Here is a 17,524-nt window from a genome sequence, read left to right as displayed (position 1 = left end):
ATAATACCCACCAATAACAAATAAACTGGAATGAAACAGTTGCAGCATCTTATTCCACCACTGCATCATTTAGATACAGCTTCTCCAAAGACTCTACAGGGAAGAAATTACTGTTTGTATAATGATTACGAATCGATTAAACAGGCCTGTCACATGGTCATCAGAAGAAATAATAACAGCAGCAATTAAGATAATAGTGGTGGTGCTGCTGTTTCTGCTGCTGATGATGAAGGTGACGATAATGATGACAACAACGACAAAAACAATGATGACGATGATGGCGATGATGATGATGATGATGATAAACAATGACTCAGCAATGATTCATTCAAATTCTTGTCCAGATTATGGTAAGTTACTTATGAACAGGGCCGGTTCTAGGCAATTTGGTGCCCTAGGCGAGCACCGATATTTTCTTTTTGTGGAATGTGACATGGGCATCTGTAAACATAGAGTCATACATCTGATCAGCTGATCTTCCATGTAATTCTGTGGGCCTTGGTGCCCCCCCACCCCCCAGGACATTTGGCACCCTGGGCCTAGTCTGCCTATGCCTAGTGCCAGCCCTGCTTTGAAGGTAATATACACACTACATCTTCAGGATGTGATGGCCTTTAAACCACGTATAACAACAGATTTGGGTGTAACAACAACAACTTTTTTACTGAAAACTAAGAAAGTGTTTGTATCCCCACTGACCCATCTGTTCCACTGAACAGTCTGATCATTAAAAACATCCTTTACATGGCCTCTCATCAATGGATAACTTTGGCCATGATGTCTGTAAATAGCAGACGAGTTCACAGTACACACAATGCCACCATGCGAGTTGGGACGATGTAATGTAGACCAGTTCTATCCAGGCCATACCTGCCAAGCACCCTCCAGATCCAGCTGTCTGATTACGCTCCACCAGTTAATGTTCACATTTTGGCGCCCTTTCCCAAAACACATAGTTAAAGTGGCCTGCTCATCCTGGACAATATGATTAACCATACTGTAAGAGGCGGTGAAAGAGAAGGGGAATAAATATCCGCTTTGGAAGTGAAGTGTTTTGTTCTTTCCCTGCCTCGCCTCACACGAGCAGCACACTCCTCAGCTCCTCTTACCACTGTGGAGTCTACAGACGCCAGAAGGACCATCGCCATGAACAACAACCTGCAGGGGCTGGTAAGCACTCTCTTCCCGTACAGCTTTCTTGGACATAAGTGGCGTGCCAGAATTTCTCTGATTTGGGTATGTAGAGGGAAAATGGAAGGTCATTTATTTATAAAGGTGTCCGTTACATTATTACATTACATTGCATTTAGCCGACTCTTTTGTATCCAAAGCGACTTACAGTTATGTACAGGGTGTATTGGTTACTGTCCCTGGAGCAATGTGGGCTTTGGTCAGAAGCGTAGCCTATATTGTCACTAGGCAGGCAGGCAGGCAGCCGCTTGGGCCCCCAAGCTCCTACGGTAGATGGTGGATAACAGCTCATACTTTACTACAGTAGTGACCATTTTGTTTGAAATGTTCGTTCCTTTGAATTTTTGCCTGGGGCCCCCAGCTGACCCTAGTATCGCCTCTGGGTTTGGTGCCTTGCTCAAGGGAGGTAATGGTGGGATTCAAGAGGAAAGTCTGGAGAGCTTGATATGTAAAACTGTGCAGGAGCAGGGTGGAGTGCAGTTCGCCTGGTGGTGGTACTTGCACGCTTACTCTGTTGCGCAATGGCCAGGTAACACGTTACATATAAACCACAATGACAGGTGATGGCTCACACAACAGGAGTAGAAGGACATGTTAGAACACTCTTAGTTTACTCAGCGATGGTTCTACCCATTTGGTGACCCCAGGCCAAATATAGTAATCGGACCCTCTTAAATCATTTTTGCTGGCATTTACTATGGTGGGACTGACAGTTGGCGGGCCCTACAGTGGGCAGCTTTGGTGGGTACCTATGCAAGTTCTTAGTTTGCCTTTTGGTAAAACCAGCTCTGAATTTACTCTTAGTGTGACAATGGAAGATTGAAGCGGGAAAAAAAACAGATGTGATTGTAGCAGTAGCAAGCAGCTTTAGTTTTTTTCAGAAAGACAAATGTCCGTGATGAGAGATGAGAGTAGTGGCCTATTTGAGATGATTTGTCTCTGCTGATAATAACTAATTGAAATACACTCTTGTACTACTGGATAGGGGTGTACTTGTTAACCTTCCTCTCATCTTCGGGTCGCCACTACTTAATGTTAATGTATGTCATCAAGGCTTTTTGACTTTGTTAGGACCATCTAGTAAGCTGAACATATTTCTCAAGTAAAAATGAATTTTACTACATTTGAAAATGGTCTCGATAAAAATATAGCACTTGTTGTCTTCGGGTTGTTTTCGACCCGGGTATGAATAAAATAGTTTATAAAGTAATAATAACTGTCAAAACAGAAATCATTCATCATTCATGCTCTACAGGCCAAAGGAACGAGAACTTTATCCTCTCCTAATCATGTAAGCTGCTGGGAAGTCATATTTTGCCTTGTTTTCCTGTGTTTTTGTATTAATGCAAAATTAAAACAAATTATTAAAATTAATTATTTTACACTAGTTATACTACACATCTCAAATTAGTTCCAGCCAACAATGAGAACAAGATTATACAGTAAGAGAAGTTCTGTGTAATGTTTTGATGAAAAATGAGGGTGAGTACAGAAAATCCCATAAAAATACATGGCAACGTGGATGAGCAGGCTTATCTTTTCACACAAAAGGAATCCTCACAAGGCATCTAAGAGATTCAAACCAAATGTGATGGTACAGAATTGTTTTTTTTGTATTTATTACATGATTATAAAACAAGGGTTGTACACGACCCGAGGACCATGGATGGTAACAGAATTTGAAGACAAGACGAGGGTTCAACTTGTGATTTAGGCCATCACCATCAATGCAAACCATCAAAACGATGGACAGGCTTCAGATTTCTCATCCTTCATCCTACAAAAAACAGTCAATGATGGACAATTCTTGGTTAACAAGACCTATGCTGGGGAATCAACAGGCTAAATTTCAAAGCATGTGTGGTAGCCAATGTGTTAACACGAGAGGGAATATTAATAATAATAATAATAATGCATTTTATTTAAAAAGCGCCTTTCAAAACTCTCAAGGACACTGTACAGAGAGAAACAAAAATAAAACAAGACGCATAAACAGAATTTTAAACAAAAATAAATAAATTAATATGATTTTTTTGAAAAATGAAATATAATAAAATAAAATAAAACAGAGTTTAAGAGTCATAAAGAAAAGGCTATCTGAAACAGATGGGTTTTTAGCCTGGATTTGAAGAGGGGAAAAGAGTCAATATTGCGGATGTCAGGGGGAAGGGCATTCCACAGCTTAGAAGCAGAGCAGCTAAAAGCTCTATTCCCCATGGAATTAAGACGGGCAGAGGGGACAGAGAGGAGAATGGAGGAAGAGGAACGGAGGGGGAGGGAGGGAACAGCAATGTGAATAAGATTAGATAGATAAGGGGGAGCAAGATTGTGGATGGCCTTGAAGGTGTGGAGAAGTATTTTAAAATGAATTCTATATTTGATAGGGAGCCAGTGGAGATGTTGCAGTGCAGGGGTAATATGGTGACAGGAAGGGGTTTTAGTAATGATGCGGGCAGCTGAGTTCTGGACCAGTTGGAGCTTGTGGAGAATATTGACCAATATGGACCAATGACCACTGACAAAAGGTGTAATATGTGGGTCACAGCCTGGGGCCCCCACCTGCAGCAACCTAGATATGGCAGCAACCCTTGGGGCCCCGGGCCATCTCCATCCGGCCCTGGACATGGTATTTAACATATTAACTAGAGTTCAGATTAGGGTTATCCTTAGGCAATAAATTAATAGTGAATGATGAACTTTACCCTTTGTCTTAAAAAATAGCCTTGTGAGGGGCCAGCCCATATAACCAAAGCGGTTATCTATGGCAAGGCTTTATTTGCCAAGATCCAAGTTAAGCTGGGCAAGTGCTCTATTTGAATAAGGCTGGAGAGAAATTTAAGGAGAAGATGTTCTGTGTTAGATAAAATACAGTGCCTGCCTGCATGTGAGGGTTGCTAGATTCTTTCTGTGCTGTTGTTACATTGCAGTACTTGAGAGATGATTGTCAGGAACTTTATTATACCTCAGGTAAAGCTGTTTTTTTAACTAACGTTTATTGTGAATAACTGTCATTGTTGTGTTGTTTGTTTGTTTAATTTTGACATTCCCTCTCTGTGTCAGACCCAGTACTGGAGGCTGTACATGTTGACTTTCATTCTGGGACTTGGTGGAACACTGCAGTATGGACTCCAAGTCTCCATCATGACTTCACCTGCTCAGGTTAGTGTCCTAAAAACTCTCAGAACTCACAGAAATACTTAATACCACTTTGGATCTTTTTTTTTAAATAGACTTGAAGAACTGTGACAGGACTTTCCTCAACCTTTCCTTTTTTCATCGACGGCGTGAACATACCAAGCAGTGCATTATCTGAGCAGTATTACATTACATTACACTTATCTGATGCTTTATATCCAAAGGGACGTACAGCTATTGAACTGCATTGGTATTGGTTACAGTCTCTGGAGCAATGTGGGGTTAGGTGCTTTGCTGAAGGGCAGGCCACGGATAGAGGTGTAGGGAGAGGTAATGATGGGATTTGAACCTGCAACCCTTTAACCCGTGAAAGTGAAAGTCCATTGGGAAACTCCAACTCCAACTCCCATTGTCATTGTGACACAGCACTCCACAGCACACAAGTGAACACTGCACACTGCACACAACGAAAGTGCATTTATGCCTCACCCGTGCAAGGGGGCAGCCCTCAGTGGCGCCCCATGGGGAGCAGTGCGGTGGGACGGTACCATGCTCAGGGTACCTCAGTCATGGAGGAGGATGGGGGAGAGCACTGGTTGATTACTCCCCCCACCAACCTGGCGGGTCGGGAGTCGAACCGGCAACCTCTGGGATGCAAGTCTGACGCCCTAACCGCTCACCCATGACTGCCCTATGTGGGGTTAGGTGCTTTGCTGAAGAGCAGGCCACGGATAGAGGTGTAGGGAGAGGTAATGATGGGATTTGAACCTGCAACCCGAGCCTATGTTATAACCTTACTGTCAGCAAAATTGTAATGGCTATGTCTTAATCTGTTACTTAAGGCTTTCGGTACTGTCATCATAGCAATGTTGTTATGATGTAGCTGATTATTTTCAGCAAATAGTGAATAGGCCCGCCGGCGACCCCATCTGCAGTAAGAGGCTACAGTCCATCTCCCTAACCACTAAGTCACCGCTGACCCACAGTATTTTTTTTCTATCTGCCCGTTCACAGCACATCCAGGAGTTTGTGAACCAGACCTGGCTGGACAGGTACGAGGTCCCTGTGGGGGAGTCCACCAACACCCTCATCTGGTCCCTGATGGTGTCCATCCTGAGCGTAGGGGGCCTGATCGGAACCATCCATAGCAGAGTCCTCCCAGTCAAATACGGACGGTGAGATGAAATAGCTTCATACAAGACTCACATTTTTTTTTAAATGCTGTATTCAACACTTAGAGAGTCCGTTCAAGATCTTCTAGAGCAGGGGTCCCCAAACTAAGGCCCGGGGGCCGGATGCGGCCCGCCAAGCCCCTTTCACCGGGCCCTCCACCTCTCTGCACCTCACCATTTGAACTGGCCCAAATAAGCAATCCTTACAGAAAAAAAATATTATAAAATATATTTTTAAAATATTTATTTTGTTTATCAACAGGCCTTCCTACAGTTTCATTTTCACTAACCAAGTGTGAATCACCAGAAGTTTCTTGTCTTGATAGTTTCTATCTCTGTAATATATTATCTCACTGTAATATAAACAGGCCTAGCATTTCTATTGTATCACTCATAAACTGTCAATCACCATATTTTTCTAACCTTTCCTTGCAATTTTTACATGGTTATTAGACATTAAAAAGAATACCTGTGGTATTTCAAATTGAAAGACATGTGAAGTACTCACTTCTTTTGCCAATCACTTGTAATGCTGAACTATTTTGTGCTAGAAATTATGGCTATAACAGGCAGTGGCCTAGTATAAAGCCCACATGATTGATCCCGGCCCCTGATCACAGTCAGGAACGGTAATGTGGCCCCCAGAGAAAAAAGTTTGGGGACCCCTGTTCTAGAGTGTATTTGGTCCCAGAGTAATACTCTAAGTGCTGAATTAACGCTGTAAGAGACAATGTCTATGTTCATGTGTAACCAGAAGGAAGCAGGTAGGCCTGGTCTACTGAAATGTAACCATCCTTTTTTTACTGACTGATTGTTTCAGGAAAACCTCAATGCAGATCAATAATGTGGTGGCCATCCTGGCAGCTGTACTGATGATCCTCTGCCAAATGTTCAAGTCTTTTGAAATGATTCTCATTGCACGGATCATGTATGGATACAATATTGGTATGTGTGGTCATTTTGAATATATTACTTTGTTCACTTTATGTAGTGTAAAGATGTATACAGTGTTTAGTCATAAATGGTTATTACTCTAAAGTATTACTTATTACTAATTATCTTAATACTATTATTATGGTTAACTTTCTATTAGGCCTATTTCTTTGTGTAATGATTATTTTAACCTACTGCTTTATGAACACGATAAGTATTGTTGTTGTTGTTGTTGTTGATGTTGTCATATCTGCCTGTTGTTATCATGTCATCTTCATTTCTTGTGCCTGGCCCCTTGTAGAGTAAACGTTATCCATTTGTGTGTCTCAGGAATGGGTATAAATCTGCACCTGATGTACCTGAGTGAAATCTCTCCAAAGAGGCTGCGAGGTTTCCTCACCTTAACCAGCTCCATCTTCCTCAGCTTAGGGAAGCTCCTGGGACAGATACTCGGGATCAGGTCAGTCTTGCCTGAACAGTAAAAAACACAGTGTTAACTGAACACTTAGAGAGTTGATGTAACATCTTCTAAATTGTATTTGGTCCAAGAATACTCTCTATTGCATTAACACTGCATTTTTTCTTTCTTTCTCTCTCTCTCTCCCTCTCTCTCTCTCTCTCTCTCTCTCTCTCTCTCTCTCTCTCTCTCTCTCTCTCTCTCTCTCTCTCTCTCTCTCTCTCTCTCTCTCTCGCTACAGCGACGTGATGGGGACTGCAGACTTGTGGCCGTATCTGCTGGGCTTCAGTGGCCTTCCTGCCATGCTGCAGTTTGTATTGCTGCTGTGGTTCCCAGAGACGCCGCGTTACCTCTTCATCGACAGAGGAGATGAGGAGGGCTGCAAGAAAGGTTAGTGCTGTGCACTGATCATGGCTTTAGGGCTGAAACGCATGTGCTTGTGGACACGGTTGGTCTTCACCGTGGCGGACACCCATGGTCTTCAATAATGTGTAACTGTGTAAGGATCTGAATCCTGTACATGTAATTTGTACCTGTGTGTGTATTTGTGTGTGCGTGTTCATATGTGTGTGTGTTCATGTGTGTGTGTGTGTGTGTGTTCATGTGTGCATGCATGCTTCATGTGTGTGTGTGTGTGTGTGTGTGTGTGTGTGTTCATGTGTGTATGCATGCTTCATGTGTGTGTGTGTGTGTGTTCATGTGTGTATGCATGCTTCATGTGTGTGCGTGTTTGTGTGTTCATGTGTGTATGTATGCTTCGTGTGTGTGTGTGTGTGTGTGTGTGTGTTTTCATGTGTGTATGCATGCTTCGTGTGTGTGTGTGTGTGTGTTCATGTGTGTATGCATGTTTCATGTGTGTGCGCGTGTGTGTGCGTGTGTGTGTGTGTGTGTTTGTGTGTGTGTGTGTGTGTGTGTGTGTGTGTGTGTGTTTTCATGTGTGTATGCATGCTTCGTGTGTGTGTGTGTGTGTGTGTTCATGTGTGTATGCATGTTTCATGTGTGTGCGCGTGTGTGTGCGTGTGTGTGTGTGTGTGTGTGTGTGTGTGTGTGTGTGTGTGTGTGTGTGTGTGTGTGTGTGTGTGTGTGTGTGTGTGTGTGTGTGCGTGTGTGTGTCTGCCCTCAGTGCTTGGTTGGCTGTGGCAGGAGGAGGACGCGGGGCTGAAGCTGGAGCTGGAGGACATGAGGAAGGAGCGGGAGAGCCAATCAGAGAAGGCCAAGACGGTGCTGGACACCCTGACCTCCCGCAGTGTCCGCTGGCAGCTGCTGGCCATGCTCATCCCCTCCTCCGGCCTGCAGTTCTGTGGCATCAACGCAGTAAGTGGAGTACCCACACTCAAGGACAGAAGGACACGAGAATGTTAAATTGTCACATTCAGATATAGTGTGAAAGACATGCAATGAAATAGTATGCAGTTCTGGGGCATCAACACAGTAAGTGAAGTACCCACACTCAAGGATTGAAGGACACGAGAATGTTAAATAAATGTCACATTCAGAAATAGTGTGAAAGATATGTAATGAAGTAGTATGCAGTTCTGTGGCATCAACGCAGTAAGTGGAGTACCCACACTCAAGGATCGAAGGACACGAGAATGTTACATTGTCACATTCAGATATAGTGTGAAAGACATGCAATGAAATAGTATGCAGTTCTGGGGCATCAACACAGTAAGTGGAGTCCCACACTGGTCGGCTGAACAGGCACATCGAATACAAGGATACAAGAATGTGAAATTGTCACATTCAGAAATAGTGTGCAAGTAGGGCCCTCCCGTGGCACTAATGGTACGGCACTCGTCTACTATGTGGCCGACCCGAGTTTGAGTCCCGGGTCTTTTACTAGCATTTCCCCATCTCTCTCTCCCAACTCACTTCCTGTCTGTCCTCCACTATCCTGTCTGATAATAACCAATAAAAGGTTTGAAAATCCCCCAAAAAATACTTTTAAAAGAAATAGTGTGCAAGTAAAACATGCAGTGACATGGTATGCAGTTCTGTGGCATCAATGCAGTAAGCGGAGTCCCACTCTGGTCTGCTGACTTACAAGGAAGGATACAAGGATACAAGAATGTAAAGTTGTCACATGTGTAGAAATAGTGTGAAAGTAAAACATGCAGTGAAATGGTATGGAGTTCTGTGGCATCAACACAGTAATTGGAGTGCCATTATTGTCCAGTTGAGTTACAAGGAAACAAGGATGTTTATTTTTGGGGAATGCTGCGTGGAGCTATCGTACCATCTTTTTCGAGTCTGTCCTTGGTCATTTCCCAACCCTCCTACTAGGGCTGGGCGATATGGAAAAAAACCAAAATCACGATATGGATTACTTTATATCACGATAACAATATATATCACGATATAGCACAATTACATACGTTTTCAGTTATTCTCTTTATTTGCTCTTTATTTTTTTATGTCGCAAAACAGCCTTTCTTTAAAATGGATCTTTTTATTCTTATTTTTACAGTTACATTAACTTATAGTGTGTATTGTGACATCATGAAATGTAATTAAATGATATTCAATCGTATAAAATTGATAAAATGACTATCACGATATAAACGATATAGGAGACAGGTCACGATATACACTTTTATATCACGATCACAATATATATCGTCATATTGCCCAGCCCTACCTACTACATCTCTCTCTGCCACCAATCTCCTGTCACATCTTCACTATCCTACCATAATGACGGCAATACAAAAATGTTGTTTTTTTCACATGCATAGAAATACTGTGAAATTGTAACATGCAGTAAAATTGAAGTTTCCTGCATGTGCATGAGTAGCTGGGGGTGCTTGTGGTGCATAAAGTGCAAAGTCTGGTTTTCAGCAGGATTGTTAAGTTACTTATGTTTAAACAGTGATTTTGTCACTTGTTGATGTTCTGTGTTTTTTGTATTTTCAGATTTATTTTTATGCATTTCACATTTTCCATGAATCTGGAGTCCCAGCGGAGAAAATGCAGTATCTCTCACTGGGCATTGGTGCTACAGAGGTCATCACTGTATCACTGTGTGTAAGTAACAGAAAAAAGAAACATTTGTTTTTCAGACTTCAACATTTTTAGCATTTCTAGGTTGTAGTTCACCCGATGAAGTAATGTGTTGTGAAAAAATATAAATAGCATATACTAGTGTACAAAATATGGTCAACAACATGGACTGTATGATCTGGAGATGTGTTGACCTTAAATTGACCTTAACCCACTGATGCCTGATGTTGCGTTGCGCAACATTGGCCCTGGCGCCTGGAGCTGCATTACACAACATTCAGGGTCATGAGATTTGAAACAACTTTATTAAAAATCTGTTTGTTTGAGATGAATGAACTCATTCTAATAAAAGATGAGGGTCTTAGCGTTAAAATGCAACTTAGAGCATATTTTTATGTGCTTCAGAAGCTGAGATATTTAGGTTTTTACAGGCTGAGCGCAGCTTTTCTTAAAAAGGGTTCTGGCATTCAGCACCCTTTTTTGCAGGTGCCAGGCGTCAATGGGTTAAACGTCAAGTTAACCTAAAGATCTTGTTGTCTTCTTCCACTTAGCGAGGCTAAGAAATCATTGATCATTGACCATGTTATGTCATACACCTACGTATTATGTGTGGGTCAGAGACATTTTTTTGGGCTCAGACGTCAGGTGGCGGAACAACACATAATGCTCAGAAATTAATTAATTATTGGTGGTTGATATGCTGCAATGAATATGCTTCTTAGATAGTTCACTAAAAATAAGCAAACAAAATAAATCCATTCAATAGTGACACTGGCTGTCGTTGCGCTGCCCTGACGTGTGCTGCTGCAAATGTCACTGACCTGTGTGTGTGTGTGTGTGTGTGTGTGTGTGTGTGTGTGTGTGTGTGTGTGTGTGTGTGTGTGTGTGTGTGTGTGTGTGTGTGTGTGTGTGTGTGTGTGTGAGTGTGTGTGTGTCTGTGTGTGTGTGTGTGTGTGTGTGTGTGTGTGTGTGTGTGTGTGTGTGTGTGTGTGTGTGTGTGTGTGTGTGTGTGTGTGTGTGAGTGTGTGTGTGTGAGTGTATGTGAGTGTGTGTGTGTGTGTGTGTGTGTGTGTGCGTGTGTGTGTGTGTGTGTGTGTGTGTGTGTGCGCGCGTGCGTGCGTGCGTGTGTGTGTGTGGCTACTGCAGGGTTTTACCATAGAGCGTATGGGCCGTAAGAAGCTGTTGGGCTATGGCTACCTCCTGATGGCCATTTTGATGTGCATACTGATCGTCATGCTGACCATCAAGGTAACCTGCGTAGGCATGAACATGGGGCTGGACTGGCCATCTGGCATACAGGGCATTTTCCCGGTGGTTCGACAGTCCTCAGGGGCCAGTGTTGTTGTGTCAAAGAGGGTAGATTACAGGAAGATACTTCAGACTCAGACTTTTATGGGATCCATGTGATGTCAGGTGAACGCCCCTTTAGGAGACCTTCGGTTAGGAGACCTTTGGAGGCTTTAGGTTGAGAATAAGGTTAGGTTGAGTAGCGCACATCTTGTGCAAGCCACCACCAAACATCACAAAAAAGAGAAGAAGGAGGGGACAACGCCCCCTTAGGAGACCAAACTTGAGCACACTCGTTTGCATTGGGTGGGCAGAGTTTGAATCCTCTTCCTCTAATCTACCCTCTTTGATTGGGTTTTTGTTTCCTTTCCCCTTTGAGACCAGCCCACCATGTAGATGTGGTGGCCCATTGCTTCATCTTTAATATAGACAATGAGATGAGCCAATCACAATATTGTAGAAAAACAGGTGGGGATGTGTGACGGGCTTGTCTACTACAAAAATGCCCTGGCTGTTTTGTTTGGGTCCCAGACCAACCCTGCATGAACACATGTCTATTGTATACCCTCCCTCTCCTGCTACCATCTCTCACAAACAATACAACACACAACACAACTAGTCAGACATTTACAGTAATGTAGTGGGTTCTTTCAATGGTGAATTTAAATGTAACAGCATTATTACGATACGAAAAATTATTTTATCATGACCACAGAATAGAAAAACTTGATACTGTTGCCTACATTGACTTTATTTATTTATTTATGTATTTATTTCTCTTTCTCTCTCTCTCTCTCTCTCTCTCTCTCTCTCTCTCTCTCTCTCTCTCTCTCAGGACATGGCACCCTGGTTACCTTATTTCAACATTGGCCTTCTATTCACCGTCATCTGTGTCTATGGCTTAGGCCCGTGTAAGTACATCAAAACCCTGTACAAGTTGGCATTTAAACCGCACGCTGATTACTCTACCTTGGTTGCCTTGATGATTTTCTTTGAAATGTTGTGATTGGTCCACAGCTGGAGCATCGATGTGCCTTCCAGCCGACCTCTTCCTCCAGGTCTGGCGGCCGGCCGCGTTTGCAGTCGGAGGCATCGTCAACTGGGTCAGCCTCTTCGGCATTGGGATGGTCTTCCCCTATGTGGTGGTAAGGAGACTAGAACACCTGTTCCCATGTCGGCCTACAGCATATGACAATTCCTTAATTAACCCCTTAGCGCAGCACCTATGTTATAACCTTACTGTCACCAAAATTGTAATGTCTATGTCTTAATCTGTTACTTATGGCTCTCTGCACTGTCATAGCAATGTTGTTATGATGTAGTTGAGTATTTTCAGCAAATAGTGAATAGGCCCGCCGGCGACCCCTGCTGCAGTAAGAGGCTACTCAAGAACCTGTTTGAATGCCATAAGCTACAGTTCACATTCAATTTAGTAAAATTTTTCATCATAAGAAAGAATGAAGTCGGGGTGATGTGGTTCAGTGAGCTAGTGCACTGTACCAATATGCCGGGGACACAGACTCGATTGTGGCCCAAGGTCATTTCCTGATCCCTCCCCATCTCTCTCCCAATCACTTCCTTCGTCTGGTCTACATTGCCTATAAAAGTCTACACATCCCTGTTCAAATGCCAAGTTTTGGAGATTTAAAAAAATAAAAAAAAAGACAAATAATTTTACAACTTTGTCCGCATTTAAGAAACTATAACCTGTACAATGCAACTGTACAACTGAAAAACATTAACTATTTTTCCCCTTTAACCCTTGTTTGTTTTTTTCCAATTGCATTGTTCAGGTTATAGTTTATATTAAATGTGGAAAAGTTGTGAAACCTTGCCAAAAAAAACAAATGATGTGTACATATGTAATGAAGGTGATGAAAGCTGTGCTGCCTTCTGGGTACTAAACATGCTCTGACCCTTACATCAAAGAGCTAGGCTCGTTGGCATGACAGTCAGACCACATCCATAGTCAGGCCCGCTGACAGGGGGGGGGGGGCAAGGGGTATGTTGTCCCGAGCCCAGGAAGATAGTGGGCCTAGAATTGGGTTCCCATTACATACATTGTATGTATTGGATAGGGGGCCCTTTCAGATTACTTTTTCCCAGGCCCAGCAAAAGCTGTCAGCGGCCCTGCCCATAGTGATGATGACATCATAACCCATCTATTGCTGCTATAAAGTTTCCACATTTCAACATGACCCAGGCATAAAACAAGAAATTCTGATGAAACTAAACTGAAAAGTAGCTTTTGCAAGGGACTCTAAAATGACTTTCTTCCTCTCTTTTCCTGCACAGGAGGGAATGGGCCAGTACTGTTTCCTGATATTCGTGACCTACTGCACATTCACGTCCTTCTTTGTGCTGTACTTCATCCCAGAGACCAAAGGGAAAACCTCAATGGAGATCGATGAAGACTTTAAAAAACTGAACTTCAAAAACACCAGCCAAAAATCTGATGACTTCTTGGTAACCAAACTGTAGCTGTGTAGTACATTTCCCCATAACACCTCCTTTACTATTTTTTGTTACATTTGTGCAATGTTCACACATTTCAAATGTGTTATTTTGCATTGCCTTTTCGTGAACTTTTGAGATGGTCACAGTTATGTTGGCAGAGGAAGGGGCACGCTCCAAAGTGTTCCCACAACTTTGAAAGCTTGGAATTGTTTTATTGTTTTGGTATCCTGATGGTTCAACCTGGTGCTTTTCCAACATGACTGTGCAACAGTGCACAAAGCAAGGTCCATAAAGACATGGGCGACAGAATACTATTATGGTATGGATGAAGTTGAGTCCTAACCTGAACCCAATGGAACAACTTTGGGAAATGAATTAGATTGGAGACTGATTCTGAGAGCCAGGCCTTGTCAACCAACATCAGTATGTGACCTCACCAATGTGATTTTGGAAGAATGGTCAAAAATTCCTATAAACAGTCATCCTTGTGGACAGTTTTCCCACATGACTTGAAGCTGTAGTAGCTGCAAAAGGTGGACCGATGTCATATTGAACCCTATGGGTTAGGAATGGGATGAGATCATATGGTTGTCAAGCCAGGTTAGTGAATACGTTTGGGGGGTGTCATAATACTCCTAGCATTGAATAGAACAGTCCTTAGGTCTTCCTAAAGGGGGATTCCCCCCCCCCCTCCCCCTTGCAATAGTAGAACCCGGAAACAATGGGCCAATGGAACCTCTCTCTCTCTACTCTCTCTGGTTCTACCCATCTTCTTCACAGGATGAGGGAGACAACGGGCTGGAGTGTTATGTGTAGCACCAGTAATATGTGTCTTGGGAGTGTCTTATTGTATTTCATTTATCGTATAAGGCTAAATGTTTTCTCAGGGAATTACACATTTAAGGGATTCAAGTTACCGGCACATCCTTTAACGCAAAACAAAAAAACCCACGATACAACACATGTAGGTAACATATTTTAGGTAGGATTGTGATGGAAAATACACTCACCGGCCACTGCATTAGGAACACCTTTCTAGTGCTGGGTTTGACCCCCTTTTGCCTTCAGAACGGCCTGAATTGCCTGCAACAATACTCGGGTAGGCTGTGGCATTGCAACAAAGATAAATTGGTACTAATTGGCCCAAATTGTGCTAAGAAAATATCCTTATGCCATTATATCTCTAGCCTGAAACATTGATGTACGGCAGGGTTGACCCATGTTTTCATGCTGTTGACACCAAATTCTGACTATTCCACCTGAGTGTTGCAGTAGATATCAAGACTCATCAGACCAGGCAACATTTTTCCGATCTTCTAGTGTCGTTTATGGTGAGCCTGTCCAAATTGTTGCCTCATTTTCCTGTTCTTAGCTGACAGGAGTGGCACCAAATGTGGTTTTCTGTAGCCCATTTGCCTAAAGATTTGAGGTGCTGTGTAATCAGGGATTCTCTTATGCATACCTCGGTTGTAATGTGGTTATTTGACTTAATGTTGCCTTTGTATCAGCTCAAACCAGTCTGGCCATTTTTCTCTGACCTCTGCCATCAACAAGGCATTTTTGCCCACAGATTAGCTGCTCACTGCATTTTTTTTCTTTTCCGTACCATTCTTTGTGTGTGAATATCCCAGTACATCAGTCTTTTCTGAAATACTCAAATCAAGCCTTTTCGGCATCAACAGCCATGCCATGTTCAAAGTCATTTAAATAACCTTTCTTCCCCATTGTTATGCTCGGTTTTAACTGCATCAGATCATCTCGCCCATGTCTACATGCATAAATGCATTGAGCTGCCCTCATGTGATTGGCTGATTAGAAATTTGCCTCAATGAACAGCTGTAACGGGTGTTCCTAATATAGTGGCCGGTGAGTGTATGCAATACAGAGCAGATGGACAATGGAAGTGTTTACATCTTATGGATTCTGTATCATATAGTTGTACCATATACACATACTTGTAATATGTGTTGCTAATGTGTTATATTTCATCCCACTTCATTGGAAATGTTATGTTTTATTGCAGTAAAACTAAACTTGAATCAACAATTTGTATTGTTTGAGCACTTTAAATTATGATTGAAACTGTGAAAATATATGTATGAATATGATTACTTTCATGCATAGAAACTTTCATCCTTTGAAAACTACCTTCATCATAAGTACCACATAAGTCTAAAAGCTTAAACTACAGTAAATAAAGAGAACATATTGATATATTTTGTCTACCAAATCTTGTATCGTTATTCTCATAAATTATGATAATTTTTGACATAATGCTTCAAGTTCCCTCCATATTTCAACAAGTGTCAATTTCTTATTTTTCACTGAAGGAGCAGAAGCAATACAGGTCAACACTGTAAGAGTTTGAAATACAATTTTAATTTTATCCCAATCTCTGCAGATCAACAGAGACACCAGACTCCAAAAACAGTGTACAAAAACCAAACATCTATAGAAAAGTATGTTTATATTGAAATGTTCAAAAAATCAACAAAAAAAGAACTTGTGACATAAAGAACAACCTTGTAAGGGACTGAATATTCAATACCAAACATACATATACAAATGTACATCTTTTTCTTCCCCCCCATGTGTGGATCACCTCGTACAAAAAAAGTGTCAATGCAAATCGCTCTACTCGTGTTTGTGGTCTAACCCTTGAAGATGACAGGTCCATTTCACTTCATATTTTCCACCCATGGCTCAAATCACAATCACTATTGGGAAGGCACTTTGCAAGACCATGAAAATAAAAATGATCCGAACAACTGAAACCGAAAAATAATGCTTTGACAGTAAAAGGGAAAAAAGAAAATCGTCAAAAAAAAAAGAAAAAGAAAAAAGAAAAGAAAAGAATGAAATCAGAATTATTACTAAAAAATTCCAGTGAATTATTTAAGGGACGATACATCAAAGAGAGACAAAACTCCACTAGACAGACCTGTCACTGAGAATGAGTCGTTGGGTACATCCATGAGATGCCCATGACCTGGCTTGCATGATGTGAAGGTAGTTATAGAGGACACTGATAAAGAGACTGAGGTGAGTCATCGGATATTGAGGGTTATAGTTGATTAAGGACATCAAGCTGACGCTGGGCAGGTGTTCCAGTGAGCAAACGAGTATTCCAATGGGCATGGCAAAGAATGGCAACCCAGATTAAGGTAACCTGGAAGCAGGGCCGCTGACAGCTTTAGATGGGCCCAGGACAAAACCATCAGAAAGGGCCCCCCCACCCAATACATTCAATGTAATGGAGACCAAATTCTGGGCCCCATCTCTCCCTGGGTTCGGGACAATTGACCCTTTTGCCCCCACCCTGTCAGCTTCCCTGCCTGGAGGTAGTGGCAAATCTACTAATAAAAGCACCTGGAGTCCTCATTTTGTTAACAGAATGAAGCCTGCAGGCCATCTATTAGCAGCTTTCGCACTTCCTATAGGTTGACTCAGCCAGGTGTACCAGGTCCACCCAACCATGTTCTTGGAATACCCTACCGGTTTAGTCACTTAGCTAGCTACGTCAGAGCAAGTTGTACCATTCATAAACTCAGAACATAGTGCTTTTGATTGGCTAGAAGAGTTCCACTAGAAGGCCACAGACTTGCTCAGACTGGTCTCATCTACCGTAGTCACTAAACCTTACTAACTAACTTGTCATTAGATACAGAACACTCAAGGTCGCATTGCGCCTTTTGGCATAGCCAGCCTCAGGCTCTGCCCCCTTTGGAGCTGGGTTCCCGTTTTTCTTTTCATACCATCAACAAAGATGTAATTTGCGTATCGTGTGTGTGTGTGTGTGTGTGTGTGTGTGTGTGTGTGTGTGTGTGTGTGTGTGTGTGTATGTGTGTGTGTGTGTGTGTGTGCATGTGTCAATGCGACATCTAGTGCTGTA

At 42.4% G+C, this 17,524-nt stretch overlaps 1 protein-coding gene across 1 annotated transcript; it reads left to right on the top strand.

Moving 5' to 3' along the window:
* The first annotated feature begins 1,146 nt into the window (after window positions 1-1,146).
* LOC134462982 (solute carrier family 2, facilitated glucose transporter member 5-like) lies at window positions 1,147-15,828 on the top strand. Its single transcript, XM_063216243.1, has 12 exons — window positions 1,147-1,170; window positions 4,252-4,350; window positions 5,341-5,501; window positions 6,319-6,443; window positions 6,762-6,891; window positions 7,130-7,278; window positions 8,012-8,202; window positions 9,802-9,912; window positions 11,035-11,136; window positions 12,011-12,086; window positions 12,193-12,320; window positions 13,471-15,828. Exons 1-12 carry the CDS (start codon window positions 1,147-1,149, stop codon window positions 13,654-13,656), a joined length of 1,482 nt encoding a protein of 493 aa, XP_063072313.1. The 3' UTR covers window positions 13,657-15,828.
* Window positions 15,829-17,524: the final 1,696 nt, after the last annotated feature.

The sequence above is a fragment of the Engraulis encrasicolus genome, chromosome 14 (genome assembly GCF_034702125.1).
Source record: "Engraulis encrasicolus isolate BLACKSEA-1 chromosome 14, IST_EnEncr_1.0, whole genome shotgun sequence".
NCBI lineage: Eukaryota > Metazoa > Chordata > Actinopteri > Clupeiformes > Engraulidae > Engraulis > Engraulis encrasicolus.
The sequence above is the reverse complement of the archived record's forward strand: the minus strand, read 5'-3'. Positions and strand labels throughout refer to the sequence as shown.

Bases quoted from the DNA above. Each gene is read 5' to 3' on its own strand.
- LOC134462982 (XM_063216243.1), top strand. From the start codon at position 1,147: ATGAACAACAACCTGCAGGGGCTG. The intron at 1,171-4,251 runs GTAAGCACTCTC...TCTCTGTGTCAG, and splicing joins ACAACAACCTGCAGGGGCTG to ACCCAGTACTGGAGGCTGTA. The intron at 6,892-7,129 runs GTCAGTCTTGCC...CTCTCGCTACAG, and splicing joins GGACAGATACTCGGGATCAG to CGACGTGATGGGGACTGCAG.